We start from the raw sequence: 18,219 nt of genomic DNA on the forward strand, positions 1-18,219 counted from the left end.
AATTCATATTATTTTTGTTAAAGAATGAACTAATATTGTTTTCGAAAAACTTTAAGTTTGAAAGTTTTAATTTCGATGGGCGATTTTAACAAAAAATCTTTAAAAAAAATTTTCCTTAGAACTTTTGTGTTCTGATGAAAGCCATTGGGTTTTGCATCGCTAAGCGTGAAAGTAAAAAAAATAGCAGTAAATGCAGTAGAATGCAGTAGCATTGACGCTGTACAAATCCTTGTAGGATTAGGAGACGATTTTAAAAATCTATTCGACCCGGCTTCAGAAGTAAAATAAAGTGCTAAGAGCAAATCAGCATTATAAAGAACTGAAAGGTTAAAAAAAGTGCGCGTAGCGTAGTACACATCACAGAAGTAAAACTTTCAAGGCAGACAAAGAAAGAGGGAGAGACCCGAGAGAGAAACGAGAGAGAGAGAGAGAGAGAGAAAAGATATACATATATCTAAATAAATTCAAAACATTTGCAGAGAATACAAATAGACAAAATTTACAAAAAACGGAGAAGGGTCAACCGGTGTAAGTAAACGTCGGACACAAACCGTGGCAACAACGCGCACTACTCCGAGCGTTTATCCCCGCACAAACGCAGCGATTCCAGGACCGCAGCAACGGCACAAATTACCACAAGGCAATACCAATAAATCCGACGCCGGAATGGATAGCACTTTATAGTACGCACAAGCACTAGCCAGGACGCGGAAAAAGCGCCAAAAGTAGGCACCAAAAACAAAACAACGCCAAAACAATTCGGACCAAAAAACGCCCCAAACAGTAGGCACCAAGGAAATATAACGCCAAAAATTGGGACCCAAAAATATATTTCCTACAAATTTACACCAACAAACAAGCGCAAAAAATTAGGCAGTGTTATTTCTCACTAGAAATTATCAACCACAAGGAAAAACTCAGGAAAAATAGCCTAAAATGTATCTAAGATATATATAAGGTATAGCTCTCTCTCTCCTTTTCCTCTACGTTATAGCTGTTTTCTCTCTCGCAGAACGAAAATGCCCAAAACGTTGCATGGCCTTGAAATTTTACTCTCCATTCCCGCTCGTCCATCGACGCCTAAGAAGTTTCACTTCAAAAATTAACAAGTTCCTAAAGGGGACCACCGTGCTTTTTGATTTCGTTTGTAATTTCATCTGGCCTCAGGGATTTTCTGTTAATAAGTTTGGCAGTACTCTCTTCCGTTACACCAAAAGTTTGGGAAGTAGTACCACTTATGTCTGGTGGATTTATTGATCTTGTTTCTATGTTTTTGATGCTATATTTTCGTAAATGATTTACCTATATTTCAAACATTTTCCAAAAAATTCAAATTTACAAAGAAGTGATGACCATCCGTAACCATCAGTACATTCTGTATACCGTATATAGGGGTCGAAGAGAAGTCACGCTCTGGTAGAACTTATTTAATATATACAATACGTATAAGAAATTTAGCATCTTATTTTTTAAAAATGTTAATGAGCAGAGTTGTCACCTGTTCGATTAATATTAAAAGAAAAACTCCTAAAATTTATTTAAGAAAATGCAATTCGCGAATGGGACAACAGATTTTCTTAATTCATTTTTTTTCCTTCATATTTTCCCAAGGCGCATTTATTAAAGGTGGTGGCACTAGACCAACAAAAATATTTCGCACATTTGATTGTCAAAGCAAAGTATTGGCAAAGTAGGAAACAAAAACTGAATTCGCCTTGTTTCATTCTGGGCTGACAGCCACATGAACACGGCGAAAAAAAACAAATCTGTTGATTTAGCGATACCACCTTTAATATATTCACCTTGTGGTGTTTCCCTGTGGTAGAAATGTCGAAACTTACTCATAAAAATTACACAAAAAAAATTTGTATAATTAATTATTTTGCCTGCGTATTTTTTGTAAGTAATTCATATTTTCGATCAGCTTTTTTTATAGGCACTTAATGTGACCTTTAACTTGATTAACTGCGGAAAACCTTGCCAGACCTAACCAGTTGATAAAAGCCCCAGAGCTTTCAATTGGTGATCATAAACTTGAAAGCGTGGATAAAATTAAATATCCAGGACTGGTTCTCAGTGGAACGGATGGTACAACGATTGCCGTAAAAGAAGGTGTGCAGGTTGCAAACAGAGGATATTTTGCCCGCGTTAAACAGCCAAAAAGCAGGCTCTTGAGTAGAAGAACGAAAATCAAAAAATGCTATATAAAACATTGATTCGACCAGTGGCAACATATATACATTAAAAAGAGATGAAGGAAAACGATATGATGAAAAGGAGAGGGGTGAGGGGGTTGACTATTTATGAACTGTGAACGGTGACTAATTTGAGGCTGTGTTAGCCGCTTTATGCTGCTGATGAAAATCATCAGACTTCTAATATCAACACCTGCTATGTCAGCAGGTGCAGACAAGAAGTGAGATCCAAGATATTTGAATCTTAGTCCCGCGAGAGTGGTGCAACTAAGAAGTAGGTGCTAAGATGATTCCATCTCACGTTTTTGCTTCGGCAGAACATATACACGGTTGCCCATATTCGACGAACCCATCTGGCAACCCTGTATCTTTTGGCAGAGACGTCAGACGTCAGAGACGCTTAATGACATACCGCGTTGGAAGCGTCAGTCTAAGCAGACTTTTACCATGGAACAGTATACGCCACGCGAGTGCTCCCAAATTGTTGAAATTTACATTCATCAAAAGAAGTCAATTGTGCGTATAAAAAATTAAATAATGTGAAAAGTGCGCCTTCCAAAAACACCATTAAACGTTTGTACGAAAGGTTTTCGACTGGTGATGCGACCAAGGCGATCGGATGAGAATATTGTCTTGTACGGGCCAGTGTTGAGACGTCGCCGAGGACATCCCGAAATCGCCGTTTTCAGCAGTTGGGCATTGCTCGGACCACTTTACAACGAATTATCCACATTGATTTGCATTTATTCCCGTATAAGATTCAATTGACGCAAAGATTGTTGCCTGCGGACAAGCCTCGCCGATTGGAATGGGCCCAAAAAAAAACACATGGGTCCATCGAATATCGGCAACCCAGTACTAAAATTGGTTAGACGATTTTGATGATGATCTAAGAAGCATAGCAAACTACCGTGGAATGGCTTTGCACCAAGATGCATGGAGAAAAATTCTGGAAAAAGCTACAGCTCACATTGGGGCACAAAAGGTCGAAGTGCAAACCTAATAAAGAATCTATCTAAGAAGAAGACTCACACCGAGCTGAGGGAAATGCATGTCTTTGATAATGGTTAAATTGCGGGAAACGGGAGTATCTGGTTGCTAATTAAAAAGTGGGTTTTCCATTTCACAACTCTGTCAACTGTCGTCCTTTCCAAACCTCTTTGCTTTCCAATGGGTTTTCACTATTACTAAATCACCTTCGTTCCATTATTTTTCTCATTACTAAGAAACAGATTTCAGCAAACTTTTTGTTAACATCAAATAAGAGTTTGTCTACCGCAAATCGGGTTAATTCGTGCCCGCGTGCATACAAAGGTAGGTAGGTAGGTTTGCACTCGCAAATCCACACAACCAGCCACTTTCGTAAACAACATTTGCAAAAGCCACACCGACGTTGCCCACAAAACTAACTCACAGCGCATTAGCGTAAAAACTTTTAATCAGTTCACAAATGCATTCATTCCACTCACTCAACTAGAGGACTGAAACTCACTTAACAAAAAAACGACGACGTGATGGAAAAAGACATTACGTTTTGTGGGGCCATCATCAACAAATAATAAGTATTTGCAGAAGTAATCAACTCAGATGTGGCAAATGTGTGGCAGCGTAATGAATGAAAGGATGGTAGTAAAGGTATGTAGGTGTGTGTGTGTGTGTGCATACATATGTGGTAGCAAAAAAAAACGATTTGCATATGAATCTTTGCATAAATTTAGGTGCGAACGCCCACACACATGCAATACGCCAGTCATACGAAAGGAAGTGTTCGCTCGTTGGCGCCTCAAAATGGCTGTAAACAAATTGAGTTTATTTCTTGTCGACTAGGAAGAAAACAAAAAGCAAAAAACGTAATGTTTACGAAATGAAATGAGACGAAAATTGAAATGGCACAATTTCCGTTAGACGCAAACGCCCACACACACCTACATTTACATTACATGCATGTATAAGTGAAAGAAAACTATGCAAGCCCGCACGTACATTTACGTGTGACTCTTAAATCGCGCTTCATTTTGTTACACATTTTTTTCGTATTACACCTTTTTTACATGCAATTTTTACATAACTGAGCAGGGGAGTGAAGTTATTTCTAAAAATTTGCATGTCTGTAATGTGCCTAAGTGGTGGCGTCTCTAAGTGTGCACATTAGAGGAGTCGCGTTTTGTTTTTTCTATTTTTCGCATTTTTTCATATTTGAATTTTTTCAGCTTTCGCAATGAAATGAGGCATACGAAAAGCTGACGGGAAAAAAAAAACAGAATCATAAAAAACTGAAAATATACGTACAATAAAAAGTTAAATTACAAATGCATACACAAACACTTAAGTGTAAATTAATTCATTCCCGCTTGCCGCCTCCTTCCTTTTCCATCACCCGCACACTTTCTTTTCATTTCCATTTTTATTTATTATTTTTTTAGTCTTGCTTTGCTATTCACGCCATGTGGAAATAATAAGTGCATAATAAAAAGCCACCGCACAGTAAACAATCAACACACACACACACGCAGACGCCCACTCGCACTCACCCGCTCTGGCTTGTTGCATTTTGCCTCGCCTCGATGTAGGCAACATTTCCATTTTCAACGCAATTACTTTTTCCGTTTTCTCAAACGTTTTGCCGTCAGTTTTGCGCGCTTTGCAGGGGTTGTGTTGACATTCTTGCCTCTTTTTTTTTGTACTTTTATTTTTATTTTTTATTATTATAGTTATTGTTATTGTATTAACTTGTGTACATTTTATACCTTGGTGGCAAATGAAATGTTTTATTTTAGCCTTTTTATTGCTTACGCTTCACAGTTTATATGCTGGCAGTGAAGTTTTTAAGTAGCAATAGAGTTTGTTATAACGGTTTTGTCGTGATAACTTGCAAAGTTAATTTTTCGAACTCGCGAAGCTAATTACTTTAGTCATGATTTCACCGCAGTTATTTACATACACATGGCTGTATGTGTGTGTGTGTGTGTGCATTTGTATACTCTGGAGTTAGCAACCACTGTTGAAGCAATCCCCAGTACGTGGGTATGTATACGAGATGTGTTCAAAAAGTATTGCGAATTTTGAATTTTCGCAGGTTACGTACAGGGTGGCTGATGAAAGCCGCTACCAAAAAAAAAAAATGAATAACTTTTTTTTCTTTTTAAGTTATCTGTTCCATTTTTGTTTTAATTTGCAGATTGATCTTTAAAATTTATTAAAATGGATAACTGGGACACGCAAACAAGAATTTGGATAGTCCGCCGCTATCACGCACTGGAGTCCGTAGTTTTGGTACAGAGAGAGTACAGGCGGATATTTGGCGGCGATCCCCCGAGCAGATGGACCATAATCAGACTGGTGCATAATTTTGCTGAGCAAGGAACAGTCGCAAGAAGGTCTTATCATCGAAACCCACCAGTTCGGACGGAGGAAACGATCGCTGCTGTAGCTGCAGCTATACAAAGCAATCCAAGGGTTTCAACAAGAAGCTTATCTGCTCAACTTGGTGTCAGCCGACAGTCTTTGCAAACAATAATGCACAAAGATTTAGACTTATTTCCCTACAAAATTCAAATGGTTAACAAACTGAATGCAGCAGACTTGCCGATTCGCTTGAAATTTTGCCAGAAGATCCTGCAAATGGTGGAAGAAGACCAAAACATGTTAAACTGCCTTTTCATGTCTCATGAGGCCCATTTCGATTTAAACGGCAATGTGAACAAACAAAATTGTCGAATATGGAGTACTTCTAACGCACAGATACTCCACGAGACGGAATTGCATCCTCTTCGCGTGACAGTGTGGTGTGCGGTTTCTTCACGCTGTATTGTCGGGCCTTATTTTTTTGAAGAAAATGGTCACACCGTTACGGTTACTGGAGACCGTTATTTGAAAATGCTGAAAGAATTTTTATATCCAGAACTACGCCGAAAGAGAATTCCTTTCAACTCTGTGTGGTTTCAACAAGATGGGGCAACGTCTCACATAGCCCAGACTGTTATGACAGAGTTGCGACGAAAATTTCCCAATAAACTGATTTCAAGAAACTCCGAATTTCGTTGGCCCCCCAGGTCGCCTGACCTTACTGCACCTGACTTTTTCTTGTGGGGTTTATGTAAACAAGAAGTTTATAAAACGAAGCCAACAAATTTGGATGAACTAAAACAATCCATTCGGGCAACAATTGCGGCTACTCCTGTCGCAACTCTCAAAGCAGCAATGAACAACTTTTTACTAAGATGCCGCACTTGTGTCAACGAGCATGGGGGCATTTAAATTCAATTATTTTTAAAACTAGTTAAGCTATATTACATTTAATACAATTTAATGACCTTCAACTTGAAAAAATAAATAAATGAATTCCGTACACTAAAAAAAAAGTTATTTGAGTTTCTTAATGTAGCAAAATTCATCAGCCACCCTGTATATTCGAATTTCGATTTTTTTGTGGCGATATGTTGGTATTCATGTCTCTCACTCATGCCGAAGAGTTCGGCCATTTTGAATGCTCAGTTAATTATTGACAGCTGCTTTGCTTGCACGTGTTTTGGCTCGTCTTCGATTTTTACCTAGACCAATGATAGATCAAAGAACCTGCATCAAATTTTGTGTGAAAAACGAAATTAAGTGCGCGGATGCATTCCGAGTGTTGACTGAGCCATACGGAGAAGCTACTTTGGACCAAAGCAACGTTTATCGGTTGTACAAAATGTTCTCAGAAGGCCGAAAAGATGTGAACGACAAAAAGCCGGCCGGACGCCCGAGCACTTCAACAATAGACGAAAAAATTGATGAAGAGAAGAAAATGGTATTGGCCAATCGTCGAATCACCGTTAAAGAAATTGCTGAGGACCTACACATATCGATTGGCTCGTGCTATTCAATTTTTTCCAATGATTTGGGCATGAAACGAGTCGCCGCAAACTCGTACCAAAACTGCTCAATTTCGACCTAAAGCAGCTTCGCATGAACATTGCTAATGAGATGTTGGGCTCTGTTCGCGACGACCCAAATTTGCTCCAGAGGGTCACGACTGATAACAAATCGTGGTCACACCTCGTATATGGTACCTTCAGAGACATTTGTTTTTCGACTTGGCGCTTGTAGCGATAGTCAATTTGACGCTCTACAGCTGGTTTATACCCAGTACCTACATTTCGTTGTTTCACACTGAATACTCTAGCATAGCGCTTAAAAATTGGGCGAATTTATTTCGAAAACTGTAGTCGGACATCAGGGGAACCTACTAAATTTTAGAATATTCCATCTGGTGATACAGTAACTAAAAATAATCACATAGTGATTATATGCGCTTTGAGTACATAACAGAACAAATGCATAACAAAACCAAAAATACCTGAACATGACATATCATAATAAAATAAATATCATAACATAACACAGCATAACATAACGTAACGTAGCATAACACAACATAGGGCAAATGTAGATCCATGGGGCCTAGCTAATAAAACTGCCATGCGGAAAGTGAAGGGACCGCCATCACCTCAACCCACGTGCCCACGGCTATTACAACAAGTGGTTGTAACGCTCTTTCCGCCGCAGAAAGACAGTGATAACTCAGCGGACAACTACAACTTAGAGCCGAGTATACTTTCGGTAACAACAGATGCAGTGGTAGGTACACTGAACCGTATTAAAGACAGAAAGGCCCCAAGGCCAGATGGTATACCTAACGCTGCCTTTAAGACAGCTGTACATACGAAACCCCACCTTTTTTGTGAATTTGTACGAAACTTGTCTTAGAGAGGGAACTTTCCCAAATAGATGGATGATTCAACGACTTGTGCTGCTCCTCGAATGAAAGGTATTCGAACCTATCATATGCGACCGGCTACAAGTCTACCTCGTCTCCCCTGCTCATCTGGCCTATCGGACAATCAGTATGGTTTTCGAAAGGCGAAGTCAACGGTAGGTGCAATTAGGACTGTGACAGGCATTGCAAACGAAGCAATCAGTGGTGGGCACTTGCATATAGAGTACTGCACTATCATTACACTGGACATCAAAAATGCATTAAATTCTGCAAAGTGGGGCAACATTTTAATGTCTCTCAAAGAACTAAGTGTACCGGGTTACCTACTGCGCATAATTCATAGTTACTTTACCAACAGAATTCTGCAATACGATACAGACTATGGCCAAAAAACATACCAAATCACTGGCGGGGTCTGTCCTTGGTCCAATACTTTGGAAGGTCATGTACGACGGGTCCTCAAACTAAAACTAGCAGACGGTGCTACTATTGTTGGGTATGCAGATGATATTGCGCTTGTAGTTACGGATAGATACATAGACCAGCTGGAAGCAAAAAGCAATGACGCAGCTGCAACGGTGAGGTTATGGTTAGCAAAATCCGGATTGGAATTGGCAGCCCCCAAAAACTGAGGTGATACTCATCAGTGGGCGGAGAAAAAAGGAAGAAAGAAAAACTACGTATCGACACCCATGAAATACTCTCTAAGGAGTCGATTAAGCATCTTGGCTTGATAATAGACAGGCGACTTAGTTACAAACTATCTGCAGTAAGCGCAAAAGCTGATGCTATCAATGGAGCGCTTACACGAATGTTGCCTAATATTGGCGGTCCGCAAGGCAACAGAAGACGTTATGGACTCCATAGACTTTCGACGGTTATAGGCTCCATAGACTTTAACGCTGCCCCGATATGGGCCGGAGCTAAAACGTCCAGCATACAATATGCAGCACAAGTACTTCGCCGAAGTGCAATAAGGGTGGCTTGTGGCTATAAAACGGTCTCGAGAGACGCAATAGGCGTTATCGTGGGCAGACTACCAGCTGACATTTAGGCAAAGCAATTGAGCCGTCTCTATGGTAGGCGACAGGCTAAGCCGTCATTAGAAGAAAAAGTTGAAGAGAGACTGCATTCGATAGAAGAATGCAAAGCAGATGATGGAACTCGTCAACTAACGGACGTTGGATTCATAGGCTTATTTCAAATATTAGCCAATGGGTGACCAGGAAACACGGAGACATTGACTACTATCTCACTCAAATACTGAGTGGTCACGGTTGTTTTTTGGAGTACCTCCATCGATTTAATCTGGAGGACACCCTGTTCTGCGCAAACTGCAACAACGCGATAAGAAGTGTGGAGCACGTATTCCTCTACTGCGATCGTTTCAGCGAGAAGCGCTTAACGCTTGAAGCACTTCTGGGAGGTCAGTTGTGCCGGGAAATCTAATGACTAAGATGATCGCATCAAATACTTGCTCGAATGCAGAAACAAATTTTGCAACAGCGATAGGGCTATATGTTCAACGCCCAGAGTGGCAACGCAACACGCAGCGAAGAATTCAGCAGCAGCTTTTGACTGGAGGTAGACTGCCTACGAACTGACGACAAATCACAGACGCCTGAGCTTAGTATCACGGTAGTAGTAGACGGTATTAAATTACGACATGTTGGTAATACCTACGCCACCTTTTCCGATGTTCCATTTGCTGCAGAACCACTTATGAAGTGAAAGCAAGGGATACTATCGATAGCGTATAACCTCCAAACGCCCATGTATGAGGCGGCAGGACGCAAGTACCTGTTGTGTCAATAGACATAAACGCGGCTCCACCTTGACGTAATGTCACCACGGTCCCAGGGTGGAACTCAGGCGATAAGGAGGGTTGTTATAGTGTTAGTGGGAGCATGCCCCACATACATACCACTGGTGCAACGGCACCTTTGATGATATTTGTGACATTTTGATTTTAGCATAACATAACATAACATAACATAACATAACATAACATAACATAATATAACATAACATAACATAACATAACATGACATAACATAACATAACATAGCATAACATAACATAACATAACATAGCATAACATAACATAGCACAACATAACATAACATAACATAACATAACATAACATAACATAACATAACTTAGCATAACATAACATAACATAACATAACATAACATAACATAACATAACATAACATAACATAACATGACATAACATAACATAACATAACATAACATAACATAACATAACATAACATAACATAACATAACATAACATAACATAACAAAACATAACATAACATAACATAACATAACATAACATAACATAACATAACATAACATAACATAACATAACATAACATAACATAACATAACATAACATAACATAACATAACATAACATAACATAACATAACATAACATAACATAACATAACATAACATAACATAACATAACATAACATAACATAACATAACATAACATAACATAACATAACATAACATAACATAACATAACATAACATAACATAAAATAACATGACATAACATAACATAACATAGCATCGCATAACATAACATATCATAACATAAAACAATATAACATAACATGGCACATAACAAACCGTTATCTCTCAGCAGGTGTATGGCAAACTGAATAAAATTACAAAAACAACAGCACATAGCAGAACACAACATATATGACCATAACATAAAATAGCAACATGGCATAACAAGTCTTGGTTAAATAACATAATTAAACTGAAACTAATCTACCCCACTTTCAAAAATTTCCACTTTTATATTTGTTCATCTTATCTCTAAACAAAATCATTCAACTTACAGGTTTAATTATTACATATGTATATGTGTATGTATGTATGTAGAGAATTCGAACACTTCAATTCAACAAATGCCATCGACTTAAATAAAGCAATCTAAATCGAAGGAGATTTATGCTTTTCCACTCATGCCATTTACCTACAAACACAATGACCTACTAATTAACTGCAAAAACCCATTAAATGCGCCAACAAACTGCACTCATTGAATTCAATATCACTCATCTGTCACGTGCATCTCCGCCCGCACACACCCAACGCAAGCACTGGTTTATTGCTGTGTCGATATTAAATTGCTGCCCACTGCAAATAAACGAAGTTAGGCATATATGTGTATGTGTGTACATACACATATGTATATACTCGCATAGCCGTACTTTATTATTATTACTCCTATTCTAGTTGTCGTTTTTGATAAGCAGCCATTCATTCTGCTCATGTTTGTTGTTTTTGTTTGTTCTTTTTCGTTTGCCCTTTGTATGCACAGTTGCTAAATGTGCAGCAATTTTGCCGAAACTAAATGGCAATTAAATAGAACATTTATTTAGTTGCTGGCTAAAGCTGAAATGAAAACTGAAAATGGAAATGAAAATGAAAATAATTGAAAGCGATTTTTCCAACGAGCCAAAACTATCGCAATTGCTGTCGTTTGTTCCGTTAAACGAACGAGTTTTCATCAAAAACCAAAACTGACAGAATTTATCGACAATAAAATTGCATTGTCTAAAAAAAACAGAAAGAAAAACAACACGTCAAATGACTGAAATTCGGAAGGGAGCTGCGAACCTGTGAAATTTGCTGGAGTTGGTCGTCGAATGAGAATGGGCATTTTAGTTGGAATTGCTGCAGCTCCCACAAATACATGCATACAATATCTACATGTATACGAGTACATACATACGCAAAACTGAGAGGGTTATAAATATTTATTGGAAACCCACTTAGCAAAACTGTGGTAAGACTGTTAGCCGGCGATAAATTTTTGCGATCAATAAGCAAATAATTTAACATATATTTAAAAAGAGCATAAAGTAACGTAACACGAAATTATAACACGAATATATAAATAATCATAACATAACATAACATAACATGAGATCACAGAACATAACATAACATAACATAACATAACATAACATAACATAACATAACATAACATAACATAACATAACATAACATAACATAACATAACATAACATAACATAACATAACATAACATAACATAACATAACATAACATAACATAACATAACATAACATAACATAACATAACATAACATGACATAACATAACATAACATAACATAACATAACATAACATAACATAACATAACATAACATAACATAACATAACATAACATAACATAACATAACATAACATAACATAACATAACACAACATAACATAGCATAATATAAAATTATTATTGTATTAGGGGAACAGAAAAGTAATGTAATTTCTGCGCATGTCCATGTTTCTTTACCGTTTATGAATTCATTGCGTAGTTGAAAGTTGTGCCAGAGACATTTCAAAGTAAAAGTGACTTGTTTAGTTGTGAAAACATACCAGAAACATTTGCGAATGTTGATACCAGAAATAGATGTTCGTAAATGCCAAAGGTGATTTTTAAAGTTCAGATCCGGTAATTTCGATCTTTCCGCGCTCCCAGCGATCAAACAGACCAACAACCTTAGACAATAAAGTATTAATTGCGGAAGTGGAAGCAAGTCCATGTCAGACAATCAAGAACCTGTCAAATACTTTTAACCAACCTTGAACAACCATCCAAGAATATTTGCAACAAATTGGTAAAGCGAACAGTGCAGGTTTTAGGGTTTTGCATAATCTGTGTGAAGAAGACAGAGCTTACCGATCCAAGACATGCAACTTATTGCTTCAACGGTACAATATAGAACCGTTGTTTCATTACTTGAGTACTGCAAATGAAAAATGGGTTCTATATAATAAACCAAGATGCAAAAGGCAGTAGCCCAAAAGGTTCAACCTCAAAGGACTGCTAAGCGCTTTTGTGTGATTGGCGCTTAAACCTGGAAGTGCTTGAAACTGGAAAAACTTTTAATACAGACCTTTATTGTGAGGAATTAGATCAAGTAAATTAGTCATTAAATGAAAAATATCCAACGATTATCAATAAAAAAAGCCGTCATGTTGCAACTCGATATTGCAATACCGCACTGCGCAAGAAAAACGCTGGAAAATATTAACGGATTTGGGTGGAAGGCACTGCCTAGCCCACCATACTCGCCCGAAATTGCGCTCACTGCATTCCGTTCACTGCAACACTTCTTAGCAAACAAAAATTTTTAGGATTTGGTTGATCTCCAGACATTTTACTGAAAACCCAATTGATTTTTATAGATCCGGCTTTGAAAATTTGCACACTAAATGCCAAAGATTGTTGCCAATGAGGGTGAATGCATCATTGACTAAAAACAAAAACTTATAAGAAATTTATTTATTCGAATTCACTGTAAAAAAGTGGCATTATTTTCCGGGTCCCTAATATATATCGTAAGCCACAATCTGCACCCATACTCTTCTGTCACATAGTTAAGCACTAATTTTGCGAGCCACAGATATATTCGTTAACATGTTGCGTGAACCAAACGATGAAATTGTCTCACTCTTGGGGTTGGTTTTTTCTAGTGTAATACAAATTATGGTCGCCAATCATGCGAAAATTACTTGATACCAGATGCATGTTCTAAAAACCTTAGTAAAAAGATTCCTTAGAACAAAGTCAGAAAAAATTATAGAAAGAAATGAAGTGCAATTCGTTGCTCAGTGGAGAAAGTTTTACTGGTGATATGTTAGAAATAAATAACAGAATAGATATTTTCACTTGGATCGCCAAAGCTATTGTTTAAGCTAAAAGTCGCTTTAATATTACTAAAATTTGTAAAAGTATATATAAAATGTATTAGATGAAGTAAAAGGGTACTTTCCTGTGGTGGGGCATTTCTTACTATATAAAAGCAAGTGTACGTCGTATCGGATCATATTATAGGGCAATGTAATGTACAAAACAGTTTTTTTCACAGTTTTGTGTTCATTGCTCCAAAAAAAGGTACAGAAAGAAAATTCAATACATTCCCTAGTATGATACCACTACAGTCAAGCTAGAAAGTCGCAGAAGGTGGCCAAAAATTTAATCCGCTCTGATGATATCAATTCCAATCATCAACAATCATTGAAAATATTGATAGGTTAGGTTAGGTTTGGCAGCAGTATCGCACATAGAGACAGCGATGCCACTTAGACCACGAAATGGGTCCGTTGTTGAGGGTCGCAGGGGTTGGACTACATTTCCCATTCCATATTGAACCATCCTAAGCTTTTGCCAAAGCGTACCTGTAAAAGTTTGTTGACACCTAAAGTGTATAGATTATTTATATTCACGAGGAAGTAAGATCTTAAATATCGGTTCCTGTCGCTGGCTAGAGCTGGGCATGTGCAAAAAAGGGTTTTGAATTGTTTCCAACTCCTCCTCATTTCTGCAGCTACGACAGGAATCATGCGTGTAAACGCCTAATCTGCTAGCATGATTTCCTATGAGACAATGTCCTGTGAGGGACCCCACTAAGGTCCTAATTTGAAGTCTACTCAATTTTATAATACTAATGACAGACGTAGATTTAGCCTTGGCCATATTTGCCTGGAAATTGAACAGGTGTTAACGCTAATCCATCTTTGATTTGTAGAACTGATCGTGCGTCCTTAATAAGAAGCGTGCACGTTGCGAGAGGTATCTCCATAAAATTACTTATGTTTGGCATACAGGTACCTTCTCTTGCAAGTTGGTTAGCCCTACAGTTCCCTGGTATACCTCTGTGGCCTAGAACCCAGCATAAGATTATACGATATTGCTTGGCCATCTCATTTAGAGATTAGCGACCAGGTCAGACACTCCTTGATGTTGTTTGGAATGCATTCAGGGCCCGTGGGGCAGCTGTTGGCTGTCTGAAAGAATGCAGATATCTGTTGGTGATATTATGTTTTTCTTTAACCATTTTAAGACTTTATGAAAAGCATTTATTTCCGCTTGAAAAACATTACAGTGGTCCAGTAGTTTAAAGGATTCACTAATAGAAAGTTCTTCGCAATATAACCCTGATTCTACACCGGTGTACATTTTAGATCCGTCTGTGTAGATCTTAACGGGTGTGTTGGGTGATGGATCTTCTTCAAGCCATTCCAGTCTAGAAGGGGTTTTCATTAAGAAATTCCTTTCGAAGCAGAAAATGGGAGGGTGATAATCGCAGTTACTGGGTATATCCCTATAGGAGTCTAAGATGGTTGAATGTTCATGTGTAACAGTTTTCTATTGTGAGCTCGCTTTGAGCCTTAAAGCGAAATAGGCTGCTGAGTATTTGCAGAAGGGATCTAGGGGTGGCAGACGTAATATGATGAAAATCTTCATAAAATCATGGAAATCGTGGGGTGTGACTAATATGTGAGCACTTATTTCATTGCCCCGGAATTGAAGAAGCTCGATATATGGCTACCCAAAGAATTGATGCAAAATACCCATGTGGACCAAATCGTGGCCTGCGCTTCATCGCTGAAACATAACGAAGTCGATTCATTCATAAATTTTCCAAAAAATTGTAGTTTTTTTTGCTCACGGGGTACCACTGCTATGAACATTCGATTTGACATAAGTTAAGTTGCCACCACGTACAACCATAACAACAACGACAGCTATGTGTGTAATATAAATTGTTAGAAAACATTCCGGAATCGAGTAAACTAAATACCTGGCGATCAATGAAAAATGAAAAGAGTGGTGCTGCACACAAACATATTTACATAGTAAGCTTACTTTTATTTATACCTGCATACACATGACTGCAATATTAATCTTTGTATATATATATGTTTGAATGTCCATGTGTAAGTACATGTGGATTTAGTGTAACTTACCGCTGTGTTGATGGTCGTCCAGCTATCCAGATGGCAAACAATGATATCATAAAACTGGCGAAATCTGTTAGCAAGTGAGCAGCATCTGTTGCAATCGCCAAACTGTTCGATAGAATGCCACCTGTTTGTGTGGCAAGCCAGCAAGCAACAACACCAACCATAACAAAAACAATGAGAGCGTTACGCCACATCAGCAGCATAGCCACAGCCGCAGCCACATCGCAAAGCAACGCATCATTGAATAAATCAATCGATAAAGTTTTTATACACCGGTGCAAAAAAGTGGCAGCCATGACATGAAAAAGAAAAAATAAATGGAAATAGAAAACAAAAAAAAGAAGTAAAAACAAAAACAAAAGATAACAGATAACAGATAAAAGTTGGAAAATACTATTTAGTAAAGCGTCAGAGCATTTGCCAAAAACAAGCGCACGTTCGAGTTGGTTACAGCAGCTGGCTTCCTTTTCGGGTGTTGAGGCTGTTGCCGATAGTGGTGATGAGTTCACTCTTTAGTCTATGCTACGCTCAATTGTCAGTTGATCGTTTCGTTGGTCAGCCGCTTTGTTGACTTCAACGTCGCATTTTACTTGGTTTTACTTTGTTGGTCTTATTTTTTTGGCTAACAAGTCACTTTCCTGCTTGGTTAGTTGCATCTTTAGTTTCTGCTGCAGTTATTTGGCCATTTTGGTCAGTTTTTTTGCCCCCTTCCTTCCCCGCATAAGTTATTGAATTTCACCATTTCACGGCGCATTTTGCACTACAACGAAAAGGTGGAGTTGGCAAAATTTTGATAATGACAGTAGCCGAAATTGCAACTATTTGCGCAAACCACCGCCCGCTTCACTTCGCCTACCACACGTGGCAGCCTGGCTACATGAAGTGAAAGCATGAATTGCTTAGAAGGCAGAAGTAGTGGAAATTTGATGTTTCATTCGACAAGCTACATGCAAAGGGTTGTGGCCGTTGGTTTACGGAAGTATTCTTTCCTTTTCAGGAAAATCGCATTGAGCTGAGCTCATCAGCATTTAGGGTAGATGGGGTTAAGAAATTTCAATTACTAGCAAGCAATCAGCGATTACTGATGGGACAGGGAGGAAGTTTGTTGGTTGAAAGATGTACTAAAATCAAGACAAGCAGTTAATATTTGAATAGTTTACAATGAATTGTTTTTAGTTTCGGGAGAGCAGACATAAAAATAATGGAATCTGACCACAGCCAATAAGGGAAAACGGAATACAGTTCATGTGATATGAAAGAGTACAGCAAATTGGAATTATTTTTTTCACTCGAACAGGAAAGTGGCCAAATAATCTGGAATGTGCATTATATGTAGAACACTTTTATAAAAGGTGGTTAGGGGCCGATGTTGAATGTGAACCACACCTAAACGTCAAGTTGTTTTCTGCATTTCAGTTAACATTTTTCAATTTCAGACTAACTCAATCTGAGCCATGGAAAGATACACAATCGAGCAACGCGTTAAAGTTATTCAGGCTTAATATGAAAACGGGCGTTCAAATCAAAATGCATATCGAAGAAAATCATCTTCAGTGATGAGGCACATTTTCACTTCAGTGGATTCGTCGATAAGCAGAATTGCCGCATTTGGGCGAATGATAATCCAAGAGTGATTGCCGAAAAACCAATGCACCCACAAAGAGTGACTGTTTGGTGCGGTTTATGGGCCGGCGGCATCATTGGGCCGTATTTATTCCAAAATGGCCGGTCAGGCTGTTACTGTGAATAGTGTTCGCTATCGTGAGATGATAACGAACCTTTTATGGCCCGAATTGGAAGATATGGATGTGGACGATATGTGGTTTCAACAGGATGATGTCACTTGGTACACAGCTAACCAAACAATGGATCTTTTGCGCGAAAAATTTGATGGCCGAATAATCTCACATCGCGGCGATGTCAATTGGCCGCCAAGATCATGTGGTTTGACACCGTTGGACTTCTTTCTTTGGGGTTATTTGAAAGAAAAGGTGTACGTCGATAAGGCAGCAAAAATTAAAGAGCTAAAGGATAAGAAAATTCGGCACAATAACGGCATAGAACCTCAATTATGCCTCAGCGTCATCGAAAATTTGGACCATCGGATGGAGGTGGCCGCGGCGGCCATTCGGCCAGTATTTTGTTCCATACGTATTTGAGCCATAACATTATCTATACTAATATTATAAAGAGGAAAACTTTGTTTGTTTGTAATGAATAGGCTCAAAAACCACTGGACCGATTTTAAAAATTCTTCCACCATTCGAAAGCTACATCATCTACGAGTAACATGGATTATATTTTATTTTGGAAATAGGGCTCGAGATATAGGTCAAAACGTGGACCCGGGTAACCTTCGGATGTGCATGTACAATATGGGCATCAAATGGAAGCTGTTGGTGAATGCTTTAGTCCAGAGTATTTTTCATGCCGCTCCATGACTAGGGTCTCGAGATAGAGACCAAAACGTG

The 18,219-nt window shown here is 38.4% G+C and overlaps 1 protein-coding gene across 2 annotated transcripts in view; it reads right to left on the reverse strand.

Moving 5' to 3' along the window:
- The window catches only part of LOC128865351 (proton-coupled zinc antiporter SLC30A2), a 252,202-nt gene that overhangs the window by 111,765 nt on the left and 122,218 nt on the right, over nucleotides 1–18,219 (reverse strand). For both annotated transcript variants that reach the window (XM_054105593.1, XM_054105594.1), the window contains one exon: nucleotides 15,752–15,872. In XM_054105593.1, coding sequence (XP_053961568.1) covers nucleotides 15,752–15,872 — 121 coding nt within the window. The remainder of the gene's footprint in view (nucleotides 1–15,751; nucleotides 15,873–18,219) is intronic.

The sequence above is a fragment of the Anastrepha ludens genome, chromosome 5, assembly GCF_028408465.1.
Source record: "Anastrepha ludens isolate Willacy chromosome 5, idAnaLude1.1, whole genome shotgun sequence".
NCBI lineage: Eukaryota > Metazoa > Arthropoda > Insecta > Diptera > Tephritidae > Anastrepha > Anastrepha ludens.